The sequence below is a fragment of the Drosophila santomea genome, chromosome 3R, assembly GCF_016746245.2.
Source record: "Drosophila santomea strain STO CAGO 1482 chromosome 3R, Prin_Dsan_1.1, whole genome shotgun sequence".
Taxonomy (NCBI): Eukaryota; Metazoa; Arthropoda; class Insecta; order Diptera; family Drosophilidae; genus Drosophila; species Drosophila santomea.
In genome coordinates, this window is record NC_053019.2 from 11,736,451 (window position 1) to 11,762,793 (window position 26,343).

General features: G+C 44.4%; 1 protein-coding gene across 1 annotated transcript; it reads right to left on the reverse strand.

The window, feature by feature from the left end:
• Positions 1-15,781: 15,781 nt before the first annotated feature.
• On the reverse strand, positions 15,782-17,451 carry LOC120453830 (glucose transporter type 3). The gene has a single exon (XM_039638724.1). The coding sequence runs from the start codon at positions 17,363-17,365 to the stop codon at positions 15,860-15,862; it is 1,506 nt and encodes a 501-aa protein (XP_039494658.1). The 5' UTR covers positions 17,366-17,451; the 3' UTR covers positions 15,782-15,859.
• Positions 17,452-26,343: the final 8,892 nt, after the last annotated feature.

Consider the following 26,343-nt stretch of genomic DNA (forward strand, 5'->3'; position numbering starts at 1 on the left):
ACTTGTTACTCAGTTAGTGAAGAGGTGTATTGATTGTAATGTTACCAATTAAATTTCAAAACTAGGAAATCAATGCGAAAGTGAAGTTTTCAATTCTATTAAATGAAAATGGTAGGCGGAGGTTTTCAGTATTGGTTTTCATTTTAATTGTGAAGGTACTAAAAGAGGAAATGTAACGAAAAACAGAAGAGAATTCTGTAGTCAAGGGCCGCGACTATTTGAATAGATTGATTGTAATATTTTCAATTAAATTTCAAAACTATGAAATCAAATCGAATCTAATAAAAGCCATGTTATTTCTTTGAAAACAGTCATACAAATTCTTGAAAATGTTCTACCCTGAGCAAGGAATGAAAGAAGTCGACAGATTACAATCCAGAGGGCGGAACCTGTGAATAAACGCCATTTTCTCTGCCATTCAGGCGCTCTTATTGCGCTCATAAGACCCCATTGGCATTAACACTAAATTTCAACTAAGCGATCTTCAATATATTATAATAATCCGCCAAGAAACCAGCCGACAAATGTGCACCGCATTCAAATGGAACACAATCTTTTTAATACGAGTACCCCAGAGCCGAACAAAACCCAGTCCCATAGACATCCGTACAACCTTCCACCCCGAGGTTGGTGGTTTCAGCACGGCTACTTAGTGCTCCCCCGAATTCCGGACGAAGGACGAGGGCTGAAGGACTGACTAGGACTGGAACTGAAACTGAAACACGTTGCCAACATTGCAAATTTTTGTTGATTTAATAAAATTGCACCCACGAGACTAATTTATATGGAATGCTGGAAGTCGAGGAGAGAGGTCGAATTGGTTTCAGGTACAACGCAGCCATCCTTGTTGGCTGCACAGTGGTATTGATAGCGCGCTTTTATGGGGAAGGAAACAATATTTCAGTAGATTATACTATATTTATATTAAATTATTGTTATATTAATAATACAGAGCCAGGCCTTCCAAGTGTGTGCTTTCCATTTTCGAAAGGTATTAGTAAAGGTATTAGTAAACCTTAGTAAACTATAAGCGATTTTCCTAATGCATAAGACTTGAGGTTCCTTTAGGGTTCCTTTTCGTTCCTCTAATATTATGGCAAAACTATTTGTAGTTACTAGGCAGCCTTCCTCTGAGAATTGGAATCTAAAAATATGATTTTCGGCCTTGACAACCCGCTTAAGTAACTGCCCGATTAAATGGCGGGTGCTGTCCTTGATGGTCCTAAAATAACCCATAGCACAGCCCACCGTGCAGCATGTGACCGCCAGGCGGAACCACTGTGCGGGCAATGGTGCCCAGAAGTCGGCTTTGTTTCCCTTCGCTTTCACGGTGGCTTGTTACATTTTCGGAACTTCTGTTATCATTTCGAATTAAAGTTGCCATCCCCGCCGGCCGAGGCCTCCTTCACCTTGCCTTCACCTTATCCGCTGGCTGGATTTGGCCACCCGCCACCATTTTGGCTAGGTGGGAGTTGGTGTGTCGCTGCCATTTGCTGATTTATATTGCATAATATTGCTGAGCTGAAAATTGCCCCGGTTATCGCCAATCGCCATCATTGGAGGAGCAGGGAGCGCAATTTGCCAACTGCTCGTGCAATAAACATTTCGTCCTGCACCGACTCCAATTGTTTTGATCTGAGGCAATTTACGAGGCGTTTTTCGGCGAAATCGCTTGCCCCTCCATATCTAATCCCTTGGTTGTTATCGATCTGTTCTGTTGTGCCAACTAACCGTTCTCATAATTTTTATGCGATGCGATGCGATGCGATTGCCCTTTTGAAGGCGACCGCTCTCGTTTGCCAGCCACTTGAACAGATGTCAGCGCGAATTTCCTGCCTTTCCTGACTTTCACCCAATACAATCATATTTAATAAGGAGTTTCGGGCCAGGCTGTGAGATATTCGTTTACCTGAGCGGAAAAGATACGAGGAGCGGCCGTGACGTATCTGTCAGATTAAGGAAAAGTCGTAAAGTGTGGTGAGCGAGGATGACAACAAGACACGGCCATTGTGCTGCCTTCCACACAAACATGGCAGTTGCTTGCGTCCTCCACCCTTCCATCTTACCACTACCCCCACTCCTCGGCCGTGATCTCTGACCCACCACTGGTTATAATTTTAATTGTCTGCCGTGGGCATTTTACATTTGAAATACCATACCATACCATACCATACCATACCATACCATACCATACCATACCATAGAACATTTGAAATATCCGACGACTGGCTGGCAATTGAACGGCATTTACGACTGTAAACAGAAGATAAACTGTCGCCCATCCATCGGCAGTGGCAGTGAGGCTCCCAAGTGCTTCCTTGGGAACGCAACGCCTCTCGAATTTGATCCTGCCCAGCTTCTGTGTCCGTTCCTGTGCGAAGATTTCGGTCGGCACCTCAGTCAGTAGTCAGCACCTCGGCAATTTCCGCTATTTCCCAGCGCCGGCCATCACTGGCGACAGTTATGACTGCGGACGGCACATTAAACTGACTTTTACGGCGGTAAACAGTTCATAAAACGAACTCTTACGGCCAGATACGCGTATGAGCTCCTTGAAGATGCTCCCATGTCCGGGATTTCATGAGCGAGGCGTGTGCCCCTAAGGAATTACGCCATCGAAGTGCCATTTATAAAATGAATCATTAAAAAGAGAGCTAGCTTCGTAATCCAATCATTAATGTTCGCATTACTCTAATTAATCCCAATTAAATTGTATTATTACATTCCAATTATTTACGTGGGCTATTTTCAATACTTCTATAGACAATGGTTTGAAAAACATTGTCAAATTGGAGCTGTAAAATGTGTATTTGTAAAAATGGTACACATCGGGTTCAAAACTATTACAAAAACTTGAGATAATCTGGCTCTGACCCCTAATATATTTTTAAATAAAAAATGTATGTATATCCAATTTACATTTCTATTTGCCCGTCCCTTTCTAGCACTAAATGCATATCATAAATACTTAAAGAACAAAGATTCAAACAATTGACATGTTGATTAAATAAGTGATAAATTAAATAGCCCAATTACTAAGCTCATAAACGCTCTCCATACCTTCAAAACACATCTCCAAATTGAATTTTATCAGTGTTTATTTTCACTGCATTGTATTTGTTTGATATGTAGATTGCCTTCAAAAGTGATACAATGAAAAGCACTAAACGGGACAGATATGGCGGCTGATATTGCTCGGTTTCTATGGGCCGTTGAATCCGATATAGGAGGTAAGCATATGCATATGCATATGCATATGTATAGTGGTCGGATAGCTCTTTCACCCGAATCAATAGAAGGTTGATTTCAGTTCAGAGATTGAGATAGAGTCACACCAAATTCCACGCAAAGGTGGGATCTGCTCGGGTTACGGAGCTCTCTCAGTGGAGTCCCTTGCAATTCGAGCCGAGAATCTCCCGCATTTTGTTCCGAAGTCGGCCATCATGTGCATATTTTTATGTATCCAAGACGGGGCCGCTCTACCTGTGCGTGTGATCCCGAAGATGCAATTTGTCTTATTTGTAGCCCCTTTATGGGCCATCTTGCTTTTGGCCATTGTCTCGTCTGCTGGGGTCTTTTGTATCGCTTCCCTTCCTACCTCCCTCCCTCCCTTTCGCATTGACTCCACTATTTCTGGCCGTGCGCCTCCGCGCGTTCGGTTTCGGTTTTAATTTAAAACGAAATGGAGATTCCGAAGATACGAGACCGCAGCGAAGACTCAGACCACATGCTCACACTGGAGGAAAAAGTTGAGAGCTCGTTGCTTTTCGATTTGAAAACTAAGTCGTAGCGCCTATGAACTATATTAGGTATTAGGTATAAAAGGACATCAACTTTTCTTAAAGCAATGTAAGGCTAGTGATTCAGATTAAGATTTTCTTAAGGCGTCCTTCACAGGCGTCTTCATCATTTCGATTGTTATTGTATAGGTAATGTATACCTAATCTATGAAATTCTTATTTGGTCGCCCTTCTTTTTTCTGGTGCACAGCGCCTAAGCCTGCCCAATTCCCGAGTCGCTGTCCCCAACCGCTTACCCCTCCCCAATCTTGGGTCTCCGCCTCTGACTATGCGCGCTTCACTCGAAATGGAACGAATGACTTTGTCTGTAATAATTTATGGCCGCAAGCCGAAAACTTGCACCACAAACTGAGACCCAGACTCAACTTTGTGTCACTGCTGTCTCAGAAACCCGGCTCTTTTCAGTCCTTTATACATACAGAGGTATGGGAGTGTGTTGCCACAAAAGTTTTTGCCATGCGGTTTCGGATTACAGTTCTTAACCCTTTCACGGAGGAAGCACCGGGCTGGGATGGTTCATTTTCGAAATTCTGGGGAAAAGTTTTCCTGCGCTCGGCGCTCGAATTAATTAAAATTTTAAATCGCGTCTGTAACTGTTCCTGACGCGTCCGTGTTTCTGTTCGTGTGTGAGGCTGTATTCAATTCGGATTAAATTTAATTCAATTCCATATGCAAATGTCGCGCATGTTAGCTTGATTATGTGTTAATCTCATTGGGCCCCAAAGCCCCAGTCCCTGCCCCTCGATTCCGATCCGATCCGAATCCGATTCTCTGCATCGTTTTATGGACCACAAGATGTCGTAGGCACAAATTTATCGCTGCCATTAATTGTAACATAAATTTATTTTATTTTAACATTTCGCATTGACGTTGTCGTTGCCGTTGTCGTTGTCGTCGTCTTTATCGAAGGCGCATTATACTTATAAGTCGGCATTTAGCCAGACTTGGACCGAAACAGAAACACAGACTCGAACTGCAAGGCCCGGTTCGAAATGTAAACTTGTTTCCGAGCCGACAACACCGAAAACCGTTGGCGGCTTTTATTTCAGCCAAACCGCCAATTGAATCATTTTTATGGAGCTCATTTAAAGCACTGAAATACTCGCTCCACATCCCAGCTGTCGTCTCGATTGGCCGTTGTAACTTAGCATCCGACAGATACAAATGGAGGCAGCGAGCGGAGCGCTCGAGTTTGGTAACAGAAACATTCGAAGAAAGCAAAATGTCGTAGGAGCCATTAGCCCTATCTGCCCGATAAGCCAAACTTGTTTGCATCTCGGCTCGGCGGGCTTTGTCTTTCCGCTTGGCACTCGGCACTTGGCACTTGGAATGCTTTATAGTTATATGCGGGAATAACTTCTTCTAACAATCTGTCAGTCAGACCTTTGCCCACGATTTGAAAGAAATCTGAATTGCCCAACATAACAAAGCTACCATTTTAAACTAAATTACATTGCCGCAAAAGAAATGTTTCAATTGTATGCAATTGGTTGAGAATCTATTTATTTACCTATTTATTTACCTACATATGATTGCCATATTCATTTTCACATGTTCACTTATTTTTAATAATTTATAGATAACAAATAATAACTTGATAAAAATACACATTTTAACAATGAAATCAATAATATCAGTTATACTAATTGTGCATATCTACTAAAAATCAATTGCCATAACAAAGACTTCATTTCAAACTTGATCCCAATACTGTGGAATGATCAAAAGGTTTTATTTGATTTATTTGATTACCTCATTTATTTAGTAGTACCTTGCCTTTATCGATGGGATCGCTTTAACCATGTCTAAATGCGAAATATAAATATTCAAATCGCTATAGAACCAGTTTCAGATTAAACAAGACATTGTATACATGGGTAGGGAATGGGAAATAAACAATTTAAACCGAAGTAACTTATTGGGGTACAAATTAAGTCGCAAAATTCAACGAATGCAGTTCGCGCATTTTCAAGATACAATCAACAAAGCCATTCAAATGATTTTATTTCGCAACTCCATATGTGTTTTATTTATATTTTATGCATACCGAGGTTATAATCGGACACATAAAGTGCACGTTTTGATGAGCTGATACATAATTCGGAAATATTAAACGAGATGAGTGCGCACTAATTAACTCCTTTTGACAAAGGGAGAGGCTCATCCCAAATTGAATTCCCAAGTAACTTTATAAAAACGCAGATAATTTTTAAGTGATGATAAGAAAACCACTGAAAAGATTATTTACTGTTACATGGTAATCATTATATTCAAATTTGTTTTAAAAATATCTTTCATACATATAGCGTTTTAATATTTGGGTTTGGGATTTCAAATTAGGTGTAGTCAACTTAGTAAAACAAACATTTTATAATTCGTATGAGAACTTAACGCCGTCTTATTAAATGTAAGTAGTAATCTTAAATAATTGTGACTAGAAACAAGCAGTACTTCCACACTACGCGAAATGTAGATGTCGCACCTAAAAACGCCGCGCCCCTCTCGGCAGGTAACTCAAGCGCCGAATCCTCGAATGGTTTTGCCACCGATCGCGAGAGGGCGCACTTAGGCATAAGTCGGAAAATTATCTGCATACTTTTAGGAGAGCGTGATTCCTTCAGTTGTAAGAGAAGTGTTGCCTACTTTTTGGCGGCTCTTGAATTTTCAACAGTTTTGGAATAACTGCAACCCGATTCTATGTTTTTGTTTTAATAATGAAATGGTTCGGGCCCTTGCTCGACTGCGCTATTGAGCACACTTGACAATTACTTATTGATATAAAAGTGATTATGGATTTAAGTGAAATACACATGTGTAAAAACTATATTGGCAACGCTCGACATCTTTGGAAATCAAGATGGCAACACTTAAAATACTAAATATACTGCTGCAAGTGCCAAAAGTACGTTATTTTCAAAATTCGATGTACAATATGTAGAATTAACAATTTCAGAGACATTTAAATGTATGACAAACGGATATTCATTTAAATATGTTTTTTAGTTAAAGTCAACATTTATCAATGTATTGTAGTGTCGCAATTACAAGCCGCTCTTAATATTTATTGTAAAGCACAGGTATGAATATGGATTCGCATTAAGAAAAGCTTGAAGGTGTGGCTTAATCCAATGCAAATAGAAACTATCTACAATGTCACTTTCACTTCTAATGGGACATATTCAGGTATTACAATGTTGCAAGGCAATCAGACTGCTGTAAATTATCTTGAAGATGAGAGCCCACCGCCCACTCAGAAATGTAGATACGCATCAGATGGGCGATGGTTGACCTGCCCGATCCGACGATAAATTCAGTAGTTGACTTCATCATCGCGATGTCGGAGTGGCTTCTACCTGAACTAATGAACACAACACGGCACTTCAACAGCGCCGCCAACAATGTCGCTGACACGTTGCAATGCTTGAAATTAATTATGGCGTGGATGGGTTTTAAAAATGTCGCAGTCGCGATGTTCTGTGTTAATTACGGCCTTTTGTCGTTCCCACTGCCGGTTACCAAATAAACTCACAACCACTAACTAATGGCCCGAATTCTGCATTGGTCCACCTCCAACCTCCAGATGGCCAACGGTCGGTCGGAGGAGTGGCCCAAACGAGTTTGCCCCTCGAAGCCGCCTCAGCTGTCTTTGCTGTAAGGTCGTAAATCCACTTTATGTTCCTCCGAATGGCGTCTTCGCTCATGGGATCATGGGTGCTCTTTGGGCCATACTCGTTCGATTTCGGACTGAAGTTGCTTGGCTGACTCAGTATCTTCGACCACCCGGGAGTGAAATTTAAATGGGACTCGAGACTTGAGTTGATTAGCCAGTTTGGAGAGCGGTCAACAGATAACAAATTAATTCGCAACTAATTGAATAGGAAACATAGTATACAGCTCGATCGTTGTATTTTTCTTTAGTGTCCTTTCATACATTAAATAAATAGATACTGCAATAATTTATTGCTCTGGGTTATATTGTCAGTCCTAAAGGTTTCTTAAAATAGAGATGAATTTGCCTTGCAAGCCATTTAGAATAGCAAGGGGAAATGCAGCGAAAGGATGATTCCCATTTTAATTGTTCTCTGAATTGCACATTCGCCAGGGCATTAAAATGCCACCAAAAAAGAATCAACACGACATTTGCGCCACTTGGAAGCTGCGATGCTCCTGTGGTCTTCTGACCCTTTGGCCGCGGCGCCCCGACAGGATCTTGATTAGAATTCTCAAATATTTATAAAAACAGGGCGGGGGCACGCCCACCTCTCCACCTTTCCACCATCGCGAAGGCCGTACGTGAGCGCTGAGAATTTACATAGAACACAAATAAATGAAACTACAGTTAGTCGGGCACGATTCGGGTTATGAAATTAACATTTTGAGGGGCTTGCCACCCACATGGCAACCCCTTGCCACCCCCTTTCCACCCACTTGCCACCCCTCGCCCATTGCTGAGGCAGCACTTTCCACTTGGCCGCAACTAAAAATGCGAAAAGTCGACAAAAAGTCTAAAAAGTTTTCGTCCACATTCGGAGCTGCTGCGGAGCGGATCTCTTTGGCCAAACGAAATGAAATTTTCAGTTGAGTTGCCACAAGCCCCTTCCCCGAAACCGAAATGGGGATGGGGAATTCTGCTGAGTTGCCTCTGCTTCTGCTTCTGCTTCGGCCTTTGCCAGGGACCAGGGACCAGGGACAGTGCAGTGGAGCCTGAAACTGGGAGCAACTGGAGGCAACTGGGAGCTGGAAGCGGCGGAAAGGAGCTGAACACGACGACGACGACGACGACGACGACGACGACGTCGACAGTCGACGGTCGACACATTTAACGATTATTGCCGGCCATTAAAAATAACAAGCAAAACTTTTGCGCATAAAGCCGCTTCGGGGATTCATTCAACGGCGGGCGAAGCTCTTTTGCCGAATCCTTTCTCGATTGCAATTGTTGATCCTTTCGCAACTGCTGGGACCTCGATTCGCTTTCGGTGCGCCTTTCGCGCGCAGTTTGCACTCCAATCGCAAAAGTTTAAATTCAATTGGAGGAGTGAGCGAGTTTGAATTTACCTAATCAAAAAGGTTTTCCGGAGTAAGCATTTGCCAAATTTTTGGCCAACCTACTGGAAAGTGTGGGTAACTTAAAAAGGCATATGCATAATATAGGACATTGTTTAAAGTCCTTAAATAATATATCAGTTGTATAGGATTTTGTTTTATAGATAAACATTTATACATCTACTTGTCCTCAGCCTACATTTTTATAATAATGATGCAATAAATTGAAATTTTATGAGCTCTATTTGTACATTTCCTTAATCGTTTGTAATTATTATAAGGTAATACAATACAATACGTAAAACTACTGTTTGTGTCGTTCTAGGATGCTGAACTGTTTAAAATATGATCACGATGCCACCCTTCGACCTGTAGTTCAAGTTCTACAACAAGCTTAAGCCCGAGTGCCTTTAACTTTCCCATATGTTCCGCAGATAGCTCCTCCCTTTTGCAGTCCTTCCTCGAAGGTTCATGTTCGATAAATGGCCAAGGCACTTGGCAATCGAATCACGTATCGTTCATGTTTGGTGATTATAAAGTTTTAATGAATACGCACCACTTGTCCCACATGGCAGCTGCCACGCCCAACAGGAGCTCCCCGCCCCGAATACCCTTCCCCTGGAAATCAACTGCAATGGCATTTTATTTTTACAATGGTTCCGTGCCGCGTTGCGTGCCACTCCAGGATATTAACACGTACGCAGGGTGTTCCATCGAAGCTGATGTGCGAGCATCCGATGTCCTGGCCAGACATAAATATGAATGCCTGTTCCTGCTCCTGCTACACCTTCCCAAAAGGGCAGGAATCTCAGGCATTTCTCCCCTTTCTTCTTTCTCCTTTCAACCGCTCGATTGGCTTGCGTGTGACGCTTTTCCAAATTTCCCAAATGCTTTTGAGTTCTTAGTACTCATGGCCTTGGAGGCGGTCACAAAAACGAGCTGCACCGCCCCTTGCAAATATATTTTATATACATATTCTACATCTTTCATTTATACAGTAGGAAAGCTAGGTTAGGCAGATCATACATTTAAAGCGGAAACATCGAGTCTTGAATCAGATTTCGGACTTTAGGGTTCGTTCTTTGCTCTAGGTATTCGATCCATTTTCCAACTTGTAATGGGCTTCAGACTAGCATTTTCAATTTGCGCACGAACATTTTTCCAACTGAACGCAATTTTAAATATTCCACTCCGTAATTATATTTATGCAAATGCGCAGCGCACATGTGGGCGTGGAATGGTAGGCGGTGGGTGGTCGGAGATATTGGTTGGAAATGCGTGCTTGGCAGCAGCTTCTGGCAGAGTATAATTCTCACTTTTAATATTCTCTTGCATGCACGGAGTTTGCACATTAAACTTATTTATTGCCGCAAATATTGGATCGGATGCCGATGGCTCGGGTCTCTTCCCATTTGCATTATTGCGGCTCCTTTGCTCTGCCGCACACAGCTGCATGCACATGGTCCGATATATATATGAATGAATGGTGTTGGAGTTTTCCAATAGACCGCACATCTTACCATAAAGTGGAGCATTTTGTATGCACATACATCTTAAGTTGTCTGAATCTTCATGATTGGAAATACAAAATAAAACCATTAACATTAATGCATTTAGATCCATCCATAGAACCATACTTTGTAAGCTCATTGAGAAGAACGCACCTTAAGGTTGGTTTGCTGAGACAATAAAGAATCGGACCTAAGTAACCAACTTAAAGCCTGCAAACGGCTCCACTTGTTCCATTCGAAGCCTCCAGTTTCTTCTAGGACACGACGCCCCCTTTTCTTGGGGAGTTGGGGAGGGGGTGGGGCTGCGTGGGAGGAGCTGCCTGTTGTTTGCTCAAATGGAATTTCCAAAGTCGTTTAGCTCCTTATTTTTCTCGTTTCGCTCTTCTTAAATGCCATTTTTTTCCATTTCGTGCGTTCGCATCCAGAGGCAGCTGCCGCCAACTCCGGACGGCAGGAAACTTCCCGGGGTGGCTGTGCGGAATTCCTGAGTGCCGGAGCACGATGGCGCAGGAGAAGATGGCTGGCTGCCATCGCAGGAGTGGCAACCCACCCTTAAAGGCGCCTTCCTTTCTGGCCGTTTGTTTGCTTTCTGCCGCATTTCTTGGCAGCCAACTGTTTCTGCACCGAAAAAAAGTCACACAGGATTCAATAAATATTCCACGTTACTAAAAAAAACTTTAGACCTAATGCTTGACTAACATTCTGAAATTGCCAGTAGTGTTTAAGGATTAAGAGTCTTTCACATTTCACTTAATAGTAATATATATGTATAATTATTATGTTTTTTCAATTTAATCTGCAATAGAATACAATTTAAATAGCTTAAAACATATTCTCTGAAATAAGATTTTTTTAAAGATATGTTTGCAATATTTTTTCCTGTGCAGCTTGTCGGGAGCAGCATCGTCTTAGGATCTGAGATGCCATTCGGATAGTTTGCTTAGGTTCATTTTCCGTGGCGAGCAAGTGGGTGGTTTGGGTGGTGGGTAGTAGGCGGTGGGTGGGTGGTGTGGTAGGTTGCTATGTTGGTGTGCAGAGGGTGGTGGAACGGCCATTGTTGCCAGAGTGTGCGCTCGTAAAGAAGATTTATTGGGAAGACGCGCGCGCTTCTTGGGAAACTTGGGGCGCACGTAGCCAGCGGATTCCATTTGGCCGGGAAGGAAATTGGGTTTGCTCTGCCATGTCCCTTCCCCTCCTGTGCGGCTTTCCGCTCCCCCACCCAAAGCCTCGACCTCGGCCCAGCAGCTTACTAAATTGCTTTTCTGCTGGGGAGTCTCAAGAAAAATGACTTGCCCGCTCGCACACACAGCCGCACTTGTCCTATCTGTGTCCTCGGTGTGGGTGGGATATACTCGTACATACATTCCTATATCGCATTTCTCACATCTGAGACTAATGCTATTGCGTTTTTGAGAGTTTTTCTAATTTGCATTTAATTTTTGCAGCTGTTACAGTTCCTCTAGGAGGGACTTGTCTAATTTCAGCGTCTTCAAGTGGTTGGAAATTCGTAACGCGTTTTGCCTTTATTTTAACGACGCTCCATATTGAAAGATAAACATTTGCGAGGCAGGATTTAGTTTGCGGCACTTCGTATGCAACAGGATGTTGTTGCCAGCTAAAAAACATATTAAAAAACACCTTCAAAACACTTTCAGTCATAAAAATAATAAAAAAACTCCTAAATCTGTCCATGGATATTTGATTTGAAAATGTCTTACTATCAATATCTGGGATTTATATAAGAAAGCAAACAACTATTATGAAAATGAAATAATGAAATATTTTTAAACATTTTTTTATATACATAATATAAGAAACTAATAATTGTAAAGAAGGGAGTAAAATCACAGAAAAGTACAGCACTTGTGTTGCAGAAAATGCGAACTAAAATCGGTAATGTGAATCCAAGGACAATTCATTGTAATGTGCTCTTCTGCTTGGCAAGGTGCTCATTTTTTGCACTTATTAACCCACCGCAACGGATGCGGCCAGTGAAAATTCGACCAAGGTTAATTGCCTGGGACGCAAAAAAAGAGAACGAAGCACTTGGCAGATCTCATATTTCACGGTTATTATCACCAGCTTTGAAATTTGCACTTGGAACGCAAAAAACCTAACAGGTAGGAGATGCAGCTCTAAAGGAAGGTCCTGGCTCGAAGGTTAAGTCGGAATCCTTGAGCATCCTTCCTTGGCTAAGCATAAAAAATACACACGACTGTGGAGGAGGAGGATGTAAAAAGATGCACGAAATTATTCTTGGCATTTCCCACAAGACCAATACAAGAAAATCGAATCTAAGCAGCATGGAGCAAGTAGAAAGTAGAATGTACCTGGCCCGGTTCCACCAACTTGTTTTTGAACTGCTCTTTTTGGCTGCTCTTTTTTCGCTTGCCAGCAGCGTTCTTAATCTCGTTTATGACCTCGTATATCCTTGGCAGGGAGCGCAGCTCCCAAAAAGCCGGACGGGGACGGGTCCTTCGTCCTGCGGCGCCGGTACAACGCCCATTACAATAAACAACGAGGCGCTGGCGTCGCCATGCCGGGAGGCGGAGGATGGTGGCGGGGGGTTGGGGCTTGGGGGCGGGTGGCTGGGGCGGGAGGTCCTTCCTCCCATATCACAAATCCCAAATCCCGCCCCCCGAATCGCGTATCGTGCCCGTATCTTCGGATGTCCCTTCGCCATTTCCGTTCGCTGGGATCGGCGAAAAAGGGCGATTTCTGGGGGGGTCGTGCACTTTTTTCGCCGCCTTATCCTTTTGGGATTTTGCGCCATTAACGTGAATTGCTTTTTGGCCAAATTATGTATACCCCGTGCACAGCAACAGCGCAGCGGCAGGAGCTTTAATGTTTTGTAAATTCACATAAGGAAACCATTATCACCTGAAATATGAAAGCAATTTTCATGCATCCTTTGAGCGGCGGCGTTTCTCCATTTTCCCCTTGGGTCCTTTATCATTAGACTGTCCTGTTTGTTATATCGATCGATTTGATCTGTAGGAAGTGCGATTTGAAGATGCTCATTTTCCTTTCTACAACTATTTTTAAATTTGTTTCGGTTTTGAAGGAATTGTGACTTTTTCATTAGGGGCTATTGCTACAATTAATGAAAACTCTTATTCTCTGAAGCGTATGTGCAAATGGATTGGCAAAACACTTAATTAAGCCCAAGTGTAATCTGTTCTACCATTCAATTTAAATATTTGTGGTTCAACAAGGAATTAGCCATCGCCCGACGGCAACTTTGAACAAAAGAAACTCGAGATGAGCATTTTGCTTGCCAGTCTGAGCTTTTCCCATCCACAAACTTGGCCCAGAATGCTGTTGTCTAGCTCCTGGCTCCGCTTCTTTGGTGGCCACAAGCCGAAGAAGATGGCGATGGCGATGACGATGACGATGTCGTCTCAGTCTCAGACTCGTTCCTGGCAATTGCTGGGAGCATCGTTTGGAGCCATTTCGGTGGCCATAACAATTCTCGTAATACTTCGGGCATCGCCGACTAAACGATAATCGCGCGTAAATGCGCCACTAAAATCAATACGACGACTTGCCTTTGCCGTCGAGCTGGAGCCACGTTGCCACGTTCGTGGATTTGGACTCCAGTTTCACCTTCGTTGGCTGCCAGCTTTGGCCATCTTGCCATCCTTTTCGGCAGAAAAGGAGCGCAGCCAAGGAAAAGTCGGCACCCACGCAAATGGGCGGTTATGCACATGCGCTTCTTAGTGGCAGCCAACAAGAGTTGGCTTCTTTTTTCACTTCTTTTATTTGGCCCCCTTCCAGGGCTTTCCACTTGGCCAGCATCTCAGGGCGAAATGAAGTTGGTCCGCACACAAATTGAGTGTATTTCAGGGTTTATCAGACGCGGATTTATACATTCGCACATGAGCACTTGAATGTGCAGATGCACTGCGGTTTCTTAAAGTGGTTAGGTTAAAAGGTGGAAATGAGCCACTGATCCATCAAGTCAAGTGTAAAAATTTCTTTTCAATACAATATTCTTGGTAGTTGAGAAAATATTTAGATTTCTAACTTGTCCAAAGAATTCTGCAATAACTGGAATGTGGGAAACAGTTCGATTTTATTTCGAGCATTAATTCGAGCTTTAAATGTCTTTTCAATTAGCGAATGCAGCTCATTACAATTCAATTCGGACTGCCTTTGTTCGAAGCGCACACTCGAATAATTAATTTTCCATTTCACTTAAAGAAATTATGCATTTAAATGTTCCCCGGACGTGCATAATTAACGGCCGAGAAACCCAAGACAGCCGAGCTGAACATTTTAATCAGCCTTTTCGACTGACGACTGAAACTGACTGGGAGCACATGGCGGAGTCCTCCATTAATTTACGATTCGGCGGCATGGCGATCCGAGATCCGAGATCGGAGATCGGGGATCCGAGATCCGAGGTCGGAAGATCCCAGCGGGCAGGTAAGCAAAATGAGAAATTTATCAAATTTATTGGGGGGAATGAATTGAGATATAATTCATTTGAATCGGACTTACAAAGGCTCAGACCCAGGACCAGCCACCAAAATGGAGGCTTAAAACCCCAATAAATAAGCCAACAGGCCAGGAAGAAGTCCGGGAAAGACAAAGGCCAGAAGGCTCAGCCATTATATTTTTCTTCTGTCCGCCGACCGCACGCTGTGTCCGTAATTAAAAGTCGTAAACTATTTTTATGGTGCCTCGTATTTTTGCCGCGAAATGTCAACCCCGATTTGCATGCGCCGCTCGTGGGAATGTAAATACTTATCCGGCGGACAGGTGAGCGGGTAGCTCAATTCGGGTCGAAATCAATTTAATTAATTGCGGATAGATAAATCCAGATGATCGCAGCGTACCACTGCGAATCGGCCCACTTACCATCCATACCAATGCCGCAGATCAAGACGAAGCAAGTCGCCCCAAGTTCTCTGCCATTTAGCTCAATGAGGCCCCAGTTGCAGTGGCTCATTAATTGGACTTTATGGCCGTCTAAATCATGTGGCAAAATGCAAATTAATATTTATTCTCGTACCAGAACGCCAGTGGAACCCGATCCCAGTTTGCGCTCGCCTTGGCGCAGCTTTCAGCACACACAGCGCATAAATTCATAAATGTGCCAGCACCGCCAATGAATTTACAGTGTAAAACATAACTTTTAATTACGCGCGCGAGGAAAAGTGCGCAAAACAGAAAATGTCGCCACACAAGTCGCATAAACAAGTGAGTGCTTGGTAATGATAAAGACAATGTAGTAACGAACACGGCAGGAAGTGCAGCAACGACTCAAAGCATGATGCGGAATACATAGTTGAATATTCATTCATTTGCCATCATTATTATTACAGATACGTTGATTTGATACCTCTATTTAAAATAGTTTAGTTTCTATTAACCCGTATTAGAGGAGATTCATCCCAATTACCTAAAGAACTACCCAAATGCCCATTACACTTTATTTAATTATTATTTACCTTGACTACCGAATTCTAAACGTGGGCTTATTTGACATCTCAAGTACTACGCGTTCGAGGAGTCGCTGCTGGAAGTGAACGTAATCACTGTGGGGCGGTTCATGAACCCACCCAGCCTCTGCTGGATCTTGGCAAAGGACAGGTTCTTGGTCTCCGGGATGTAGATCAGCGCGATGAGCAGGATGAGCGAGGCGATGATGGCGAACAGCAGGAACAGGTACGGCTGGCACTTGACGTCGTGGCTGCCGAACCAGCAGATGACGAAGAAGGCGGTCAGCCAGTTGGAGGTACAGACTATCGAACAGCCCAAGGGTCGCATGGGTCTCACGAGGAGCTCCGCCGTGAGCAGCCAGGTGAGCGAACCCACTCCGGCGGTGTAGCAGCCCACGAAGAGAGCTATGCAGAAGAGGGCGATCCAGGACATGGCGGTCAGGTCCATCGTCATCCACAGCTTAAAGTACAGTCCCAGGAAGATGGACACAAAAACGATTCCGGCCGAGGAGAAGATCAGCAGTGGGCGTCGGCCCAAAAGATCTACGAGGAAAAAGCAAGCGAGGAAACCTAAAACTACTCCCAGGCACAAGATTAATCCAAATTCTTGAGCAATCTTTAGGCAGTCCAACATGTTGAGGCCATAGAAGATGAAGACCAAGGCACCACACAGCTTCTGGAGCATGGAGACCGCCAAGCAGCGCGCCAGACTTCGTCGTACCTTCTTGTACTTGAAGCCCAGCAGCGGTCCTTGGCGCACTTCCCGCTCACTGTCTGTGGGATCCCGGGTCAGGTGGTCGATCTCCCTCCTGGAGTCGTACTGCTGGCCCCGCAGGAAGCGCAGAGAGTCCTCCGCCCGTGGGATGTTGTCATGGTCCACATAGTACGCCGGCGACTCCGGCATGAGAATCTGCAGTGGCCCCAGTGCCAGCAGGACCAGATTCACAAAGTTAATGATCCGCAGCTCGAGGAACAGCGACATGGCGAAGCTATAGATCACCCCACAAATGCAGGCCCCTTCGAATATGACGCCCATGGCGCCGCGTTTCTTGGGGGTGCTGATTTCGGCGTTGTAGATGGGCACCACCACGCAATGGGCACCGCCGCACATGCCCAGGAAAAAGCGGCCGGCATAGAGCATCGGAACACTTTGGGCGAAGACCGTGAGGAACCAGCCCAGGACATTCGGCAGCAGCTGGATGAGGATGGTGCGCCTGCAGCCGCAGAACCGCACCATCATTCCCATGGGCAGACACCAAAAGGCCGCTCCGAGAGTCAGCAGGATGCAAACTCCGTTCCACTGCAACGGCGTGGGTTGGAAGCCGTAGGCGTGCCTCTCCATCACACACCTCTCCGCGGTTCCTGACCAGCCCACTGCTATGCCGAAGAAGAAGGACCCTATGTTGCTGTACAGGGTCGCCTTGTAGAGGCCCACGTTGCTGACATTTTGGCGGACAGGACCTGGGAGTTCAGCCGGCTTCTTCGCAGACCGACCGGCACTTTTCGTCGAAGATTGGGGTGGTTCGACCGGTTCCGCATCTCGTGTTCCCCATTTCCTCATTTATATTAAAAGTGAAAATACGACAATTTATTAGCCCAATTTTCCAAATTCGAGACCAGTTTCGTGTGGCATACTAAGGTCAAAACTAGTCTTTAATGATATTTCAATAAGTGTTGGGAGTAAAATGTAGTCTTCTATCAGTTGTTTTGTGTTTAGGATTCAAAAACAAAAATAAATATGAACAGTATAGGAAGAGGCATTTATGCGAGAAAAGCCATGAATGTGCAAAATGAGCTTCGGAGCACTCTCCAAACATTTAGTTAACCAAAAAGCACGCCCAGTAATTATACATCTCATTATGATATTCCCAGAAACTCCCAAAAATATTCGAGTATAAAGCCAGAGCAATGAGGGGATTGTGGGCGAGCGATTTACACTATTGCATTTCCAAATCCTCGTACCGCCCAACTGAGCTGAAAAGGGACATCTAGTCGGCCATAAACTGGCATCTGCAAATATTTGTTCGCTCCCCACCCATGGACACATGTATAGTACGATACAACCCGGAGGAGTTTGGGTGGGTGGGTATTTATTCCAAACTCGCAGCCGGAGCTGTGTTTTGAATTTGCACGGGTATCTGTCCGGGTGTACTTGTGTACTTCTGGCAAAGTGCAGATATTTATGCGTATTTGATAGCACTAATGGGCCATTAAATGCGTACGCAAATACACACACGTATCTGTATGAAGCGGGATCGTGTGTGGGTGCCAGGATGAAAATGTACCTAAGCGAATCTAAATGGCATCGGGGGCACCGAACATGCAAAATCATGTACTCGTAAATCTCCTTAATGCCATCGGCCTCCGGCCAAACTGAGACACCCGGGAAATGGCAGGAAAAGCGGAGGAGCAGGTGGCGGGAATGGGGAATGGGGATGCGGATGGGGATTCTGAGGGCACACTGGGCGGTGTGGGGTTAAGCTGTTCCACACATCGCATGTGCACGCATGGTGGATGCTTGCTTCACCCCAAGAAAAAGTGGAAAACGGGACGGGGACTTTCCGTAATGGAACTCGATATATACGTATGTATGGTATATGGCCTGGTATATGGTATTTGTGTGTGGGTGGGTGTAAGGTGCTTTCGAATACGTATTACGTAACTAACGAAAATTAACGTTAATAGCCCTGAGTATCAAAATAATGGCACTCGCCTGTTGGTTGCCCTCTCCACGAGGCCGCAGTTCGGATTGGATGGCTCCCTTCTCGCCGCCCGGAACCCGAAATAAATTTCAAAAACTCATTCCGGACTTGGGAAAAACGTGAAAATATTGTTACGACCTCCATCGGGAGCAAGGTTTCCTTGGTGTGCAAAAAAATCATGAGGAGGCAAGCTTCCTTTGCCTTATGGAGCATTTCCCATCGAACTAAATTAGATTTTAGTCTCAGAATTACGATACTAGAGCGGCTAATTGAGAAAAGTGAAGCAGCGATTTTTAATGATGTTGTGATTGCGGGTTGAAGGCGATAGTGGGGTGGTTATGTCGTCGGAAATGGGATGCTTATATGGTTTGGTTAATGGGGTTTTAAAGATATGGGTGTACACAGATACTACAGACTATCCTGCCATAATAGTGACTTATTACGAAGTATGTTTAAGTACTTAGGGAACCTTATCCTAAGCTAACTGCAATAACTTAAAGCTACATATATCCCTTTTCATTTGAAGCGTTCTCCTGAAATCATAGGCTTGTGGGAACCCTTGTACACCGCAATTCGGTTTTCAACGAAATTGAAATTTCGACCCACCCACCGAAGCAAAAAGAAGTGAAAAAATAAGATACTTTATATAAAGGCCAACATTTCGTGAACTGGGTATGCGTGTATCGTTAATTTTTATTGGCGAGCTCCCGAGATCCCCTTTCGCATTGAAATCGAATGAAATTCAGTTGTTGGTCCTTGTTTGCTTGTTGCTGGCACTCATATCCGGACCTCAATGGCTGCCGTGCTGGGCGTTTGGATGGGAAGGACGAAAACGCAATAAGCAGTTAAAAAATACTCGTAATTGCAGCGGGAGTCAAAGCCCCGGAGACTGGCTTGCTGCATGCCTCATACGAGATGCCATTGTTGCTTTTTTGTGGAACGTGCGCATCTCATCTCATCGACTCGATTTCGATTCCGCCCCTCCTTTTTCCTCCTTTCCTCTCTTCCATGCCCCTTCCGATTGAGGACAACGACGGGAATGACACTCAGCGGACTCGTTCCGCCGGAAATTCATGAATAAGAAGATGAAATTGCTTGTACTACTGAGGCCTCCTCTTAGCATATTTGCCCGATCTCACAAACTCAAGGTTTTGTCAAGTCTGCCTGTCTTTAACAAGTTTAAAGATCTAGGATCTTACTGCTGCTGAAACCAATAACGCTGAGAGCCACGATGATTATCCTCTTCTTAAAATGTGTATATACAATAGTAAGCTGATAAGCTGATATCTTTGCCTTATAAGATATTAATCAGTAATTATTATTTTTTAATTAAAAATATATCAAACTAGGAGTCTGTATCAACGCTTCCTCTAATGTCAGATATGTGCTTACATGATTTCAGGGAAAGCCCACTCAGAAGTCGACCATCGACCACCGACCATCGAGGATGGCTTTTCCTTCCGCGGACCTTTGCGCGTTTTCTAGTTTTCCTTTTGTCCGTCCCGTAATTGCCGTAATATTGCTCTGCCATCGAGGACATCGCCTGTTGTTGCTGCCGTCGCCCTTGTTGTTGTAGTTATAATGGCCATGGACTACTGGCATGCTGGACGCTCGGCAGCGCAAAAATGTTTCACAAATGGGTTCATATTTTGACGTTTAATGTAGCGAAAATGAAGCGGGGATTTATGAAATGCGCACGTTGCCCTCGCGACTGCCACCGCCCGCCCTCCATTCCAATTCCCCTCTGTCCCGGCGGCCAATTTCGAAATGGAGAGTGCAAATCAAGAATCAATTGCATTATTAGAAGCGATTCGGAATCACCGAGGCGTAGAGCGTGGGGTCTCCGTCTGGACATCTTTGTCTGGAAAATATATCAACGAGGAATTTCCCGAGCCCCCTCTTTAAGATTAAAACTCTGGCATATTTTCTAGCAAGCTCATAACCTGCCACCGGTGTCCTTAATGGCCAATAGCGGATGATGAAAACGCCATCGCTTGCGGCCCGAAGTTTGCCTAAAACGGCTAATCGACTGCCTCGGGCACTTGAGGCCAGCAGTTACCAGGAGCTGTTCCACCCAGGAGCCACCCATTCCACCCACTCCACCTATTCCATCCTCCATTGATCCAGGACGCACGCCGGGGATCAAGTAAATTGCGAAAACTATGTGCAAGATGGCCTGTTATTGCAGCCGAAGCGCTTGTAATGATGACTCTAAGTGTCGTTTCCTTAAGTGTATTACCTATAAAAAATTTATACAAACATGCTGCCGAATTCGTTCCCAATTTTCCACCACCGCCGAAGGGAGAAGCTCGGCTCCGGCCTCATCTGCCCTGGATGCGATAAGGTGAGGGAACCAGAGCGTCTTGGCGATAAAATGCAACATTAAGTTGCTGATTTCAGCCACCAGCCCCTTTTCCCTGCCACGCCACGGACCTATCTCTTGGCCTCGAGTGGCGGCAGTTCATTAGGGTAACACTGCAATTGGGTACCAAAAGGTTATCGAACGTGCCCGTGCCCAGTCCCAGTCCCGGACCTGGGGTGTCTCTCTCGGTGTCCCAGTCGCAAACAGCGAGTTGGTAAATATTAATTGGTCATTATGCATGCAAATGTAGCAATCACATTCCCGAAAGCAGAGTCAGCAGTCAAATAAAATATGTATCGGGAATGGATTCTGAGATGGCATCCGGAATGACTGGATTTACCTCCATGAATAATCTTCTCATACATAGAATCACATACTTACGTGATAATTAGAAAACCAATCGATTGTTGCTTACATTTAAGCAGTCAAACAAGTGTTTGATATGAATTTGCAAATTATAAAGATTGGATTTAGAACATTAATAATTTTAATATTTGAGTGCAAAATAAATTTCAATGTACTCCATATAAGCGTTTAATTAAAAGCGCAACTCGAACGTAACATTAAAATGAGAAATTATAAATGCCTTGTATATTGGAATATATAATGGCATAAATTCCACTGAGCGAGCTGCTTTCCCGGTGTCCTTCGTTTCGTGTATCCTGCTGCGTGAAATCACCATCTCGCGAAAAGGACGACCGCTCCCTTGGCGCTCGTAGTTTATGTTTACGTAGAAATTAAAATAAACGCCGCAATGAGATTTATTCAATGTTTGTATTAAGCTGCGCTGTCCAGGAAACGGGGAGCAAAGGAGCACAAGGAGCACCATAAGCAAAACCACCCGCCTGAACGATGCCCCATCCAGGAACGGCTGGAACCGGAGTTCCCGGCCATTCGGGGTGATATCCTTAATGGCCTAGCGAGTCGCGTCCTTTGTACTCGCTCTTTTGCGAGAGCAGGGTAGCTGAGTGGGTGGATTGGTGGGTGGTTGGCCCTGCCACCGGATTTAAATTCTAATCTAACAGGGACAGTGCCGCTTGGAGCGCTAGCGTTCTGCGCCGACTGCGCACTTATCCGGCATGGCGGTAATAGCTTTATCTGCCGGCAGAATTATGGCCACTCGCCTGATTCATGATCCCGCGCCAGGACCTCAAATCGAAAAAGGGGTGTTTGGGCGATTGAGTCGCAAAGGAAGTCGGTGTGTAGGCATTGTGGAGCTTCACTGTCGATATCAATAGAGCGATGAGCATACACATAGTTTACATTGCGTTGTTCATAATCATAACCATAGGTAATTCGAATTTAAAAATGAACTTAAAAATAAATATACTATTTATTTAATGTAAGCTAAAAACGAAGTAACCGCGCCGTAATCAAGTAAACACAATAAATTCATTCAATAATAAATTCATGCACATACACATTTCTAAATAGTCAAAACAAAGTGCATCTGACACATCTATATTTTCTTGCCCCAGACTGTGGTTTTCAGAACTACCTCGTTGATCGAGTGTGCAGCTGAATGAAACCGAATGGGTGGCCGCCGCAGGAGGCTGCCTTTCAGCATCCGTATCTGTATCTACACGGCCGGCGGCGCAGAAGAGGAAATCCTGTTCGCCATGCCACAGACTCCACAGAGCAGCATGGAAAATCGATGCCAACATGGCGGTTCGTGGTGGCGGCAGCCACCCCGGAAAAATCCGGGCTCAGCTGGGGGATGTTTGTTTAATTTTCCGCAGTGCAAGTGATGAAAATCTATTGAATGTGCGGCCAAAACTCCCGAATTCCCGTTGGCGTCCTGTGAAAATATTTATTCAGTGCAGCGCCGATGGAAACGGAAGTGCGATTGCCAGGCGACGACTGACTTCGATCCTAACTTCCAATCTCAACCCAGGCGATATGGGATATTTGTATATGTATGTATATATTGGAGGGGATGATGGGCAGGACAGGCCGTGAATGACACGCACTCGCTTAAATTGACATTTAATGCCAATACAATGACAGTTATTTTAATTGTGTTTGGGTGCTGCGGCAATTTATGTTATGGCTGTAATTGTTATGGCCAAAGCAAAGTGTTTGGGGAGAGCGTCTCCATGATTTGGCATTGTAGCAGCTGAAGGACTCTACCAGTTGAATTTGCGGCACGTAAAATTCTTCCCATTTCATTTAATTTGTAAGTCAAGTCCTGGAAAAAATGTAGACCTTTTGTAAAAAATATTATATATTAAATGAAACCAGATATAAGTATTTTAGGTCACTAACAACAGTAAAGTGGTTTTAAGACCTCACTTAGCAGCACAACAAGTTCCCTAAGCCATTTTTTATATCACTCACTATATAAAAACTTCTTTAAACACTTTAAAAGCATTATTGGCTATACTTTAATTCTCCAACTTTGAATCGTTTCAGAAAACTTGGGAGTATCGGATCAGCAGACTTATTTCTTCTTCGTTAGTAAGATGACTTTAACTACTTATTAACCAATCAGACAGAAAAACAAAGCTCCTTAAATACCGACAAATTGTGTTAAAATTACAATGTATAGAAATAAAAATGATAAAACTGAACTTTTAAAATTTCTTTCGTGTGATTTTGGTTGGAATTTGGGCCCCTAACCCGTTTAAACAGGAACTTCGCTCCCGAAGAGAAAACAGGTTTTCCTGGCCATGCCAGATAGGCAGGTATCGTGGCCTGGTCCCTAACGCGATTGGGTTCCACAGGCTTATTGCGTCCACACTTTAAAGCCCGACTGAGAAGGGGGAAGCCGGGCCAAGAGGGGCGTGGCCCGCCCCATCGCGCCGCAGTGCGTCCACATGCCGCTAGATGGCGCGCGGGTCAATTTAGTGGAATTAATGGAATTGGAATTCATGGCGCGGAAATTGAATTTATGGCTGCGAAGGCCGCCGTCCAATCGGAGCGAGGAAAATCCAGGGTCAGAGGGAATAGGGCAGAGGCAATCGACTTTTAATGCGCCATTGAACGCTTCGAAACTGTTTGCGATTCCCAGCCATTGGCAAGTGCAACCAGAAATTCCACAGTTTTCCGTGTTCGGGAAAACTTTTTCCGGCTAAAGGCAAGTTTACAACGGATAATGTCGCCCGTAAATAGCGAAGGGGGCTCCGTAGTACGAGTAATTAAAAACACGTTTTGTCCTTTTGGGCCATTAAGGCAAAAGGGAGACCGACCGCATTTCTCGCATGCCGCTGCCTGGGAAAAGTTCAAAATAAACTTCTGCGGCGAAACAAAGGGCCAAAAGCACATACATATTCGTTACTCCGTGATGTCAACTTTCGTGTTTGGTTTCGCATTCCCATTTCTCCTCCTCTTGTTTTCGGATTTTTGTTCCCATACGGCTAACAGCACCGGACTCACCTTTCCAGCCAGTTGATTAACGCAGACGAATCACGAAACGGGCTCCTTTTATTTTTGGCCTGCCGTTAGTCATTTCGCTTCAGCCGGCGAACAAAAGGATTCGGAACTGGGATTTCAGGAGGGCAGGGATCGATAGTCGGGGAATGCGAATTGCCCCAGAGATGGAGTCATCGGAGGGTTAGGCTTTAAGGCAGCCAATTGGGCTTTAACGGTAACGGTAGATTCCCTAATAATTTGCTCAGGAATTGAGCTCCCAAAAGGTTGTTATTCGTATTTTTAAAAAGAATCCATTAAAACTAGTTCAGTAGTTTCTAATAAGGTTATATTGAATGAGTTTCCCGTTTAAAATTAAGTATATGCAAATTTCTATCGCTTAGCATTAAATTCTTTAATGGAAATGGCTGTAAAGTAAAATATTTTATTTAGGAAAAAGTTCCCCAAATTTCTTTGCCAATTTCGTTAATTTTAAGTGGTTCTTTTGCTCTGGACTAGTAAATTTATGGCGGAAACTTGGCCAGGGAAATGATATTTGGCCAAGTGTCCCAACCTCTTCGGCCAGAAACCGCCTCTTTCCCATTTCTGGAGCCGAGCCAAATCGTGCAAAGTTGCGAAACTTTGCTGAATTAATTTGTTAAACTCTGTTGAAATATGTATTTGCACAGAGGACCACCGCATTGAGCTGGATCACAACCACAGGACCGCTAAGACCGCAATAAAGCCACATAAGCCACGGGCTGGCGAGGCTGAATCCAATCTCGCAAATCAGGTTGATAAAGCGCCGTCACGCAACCCTCCTACTTGAACCCTTTTTCAGCAGCCCATCAACTCATATATGGCCACCGTAAGCCGGCTTTAATTACGGCCCACCGAACCACTGAACCAACGAACCACCGCACCCACTCCTGCTCCACTCGCACCAGGAACATGCGACACAATTAAGCATTCATGGCTACTGGTGAGCTTAAATTTTGACATTTTCCTGTTTACTTACTGAGACTGGGCTGGGAAAGGTCCAAGGACCAAGGACCAAGGACTAAGGACCAAATAACGGAATGGACGGACGAAAGGACAACTGGGGCCGTAATCAGACACACGTCCTGTCCCTTTTCGCTGATCCCGGCGACCATTTTATAATGTGTGTATAGCAGCTTAGGGCACCCGGGAGACCCATTGCCAGCGGCACTAAACAATTTTATCATTTTTAATCATCAGAGTGGATTTGGGGTTGTCGCCGTGTGCAGGACGACGGACCGGGATTAAAAACTCATATTAAGTTATTATCGGGATGGCAGATATGCTACTTCCACCCACCCACCTTCCAGTGCTAAATTCATGACTCCCTGACAAATGCCAGGGAAAACAGAGAAAATAGAGAAAACCTCGTGGCCAATAAAAATTCATTCCAACCAGACGATGTTTAAAACATTGTCTGCACTGCGGCAACAAAGGATCGCTGCCAAATTGGTCTTGAGCAGCAGGAAGCGGGTTCCAGGCTCATGGTTAATGCATGATTTAATGCAACTCGGACCGTCTCTCACGCATTCTGCAGTCGCCGGCCAATTTGGCAGCGCATCAACACGCCATTTGGGAACTGGAATGGTCACACGGCGAGAAATAGTTGTGGTTTATGATCAGTTTACAATCAGTAATCAAACAAGCAAATATATTTTAACCACAAGTTTTCCAACTACTAGAAGTCTATGGAAGATGAGCTTCATTAAAACATGTAACATGCAATTTTACACTTCCACCTGTAATTTCTTTCTGTGCACTCCAAAACACGGGTCCCACTGCAGCATCCCAACCTCGACTCGGGCACTGCACATGTTTCCATTAATGGCCTTTCGCATTTCGCATCCTTGGTGGCAAATTGGAGGCAGCCTCGATGGCCATAACTCTGCTGCTTAGCTGCCATTTATGGCCTGTCGAGAGTTGGCGGCGGAGATGCTCCATTGTTTCTGTTCCTCGTAAGTGAATTGCTGGTATTCCCCGCGTGGTTTCAGCCATTTAATGAGCTGCAATTGCACGGCAATGTGCCTATTCAGCATTCAATGATGTAATGAATATCGGCATTGCTAAACGGGCTGAAATCGGCTGGTA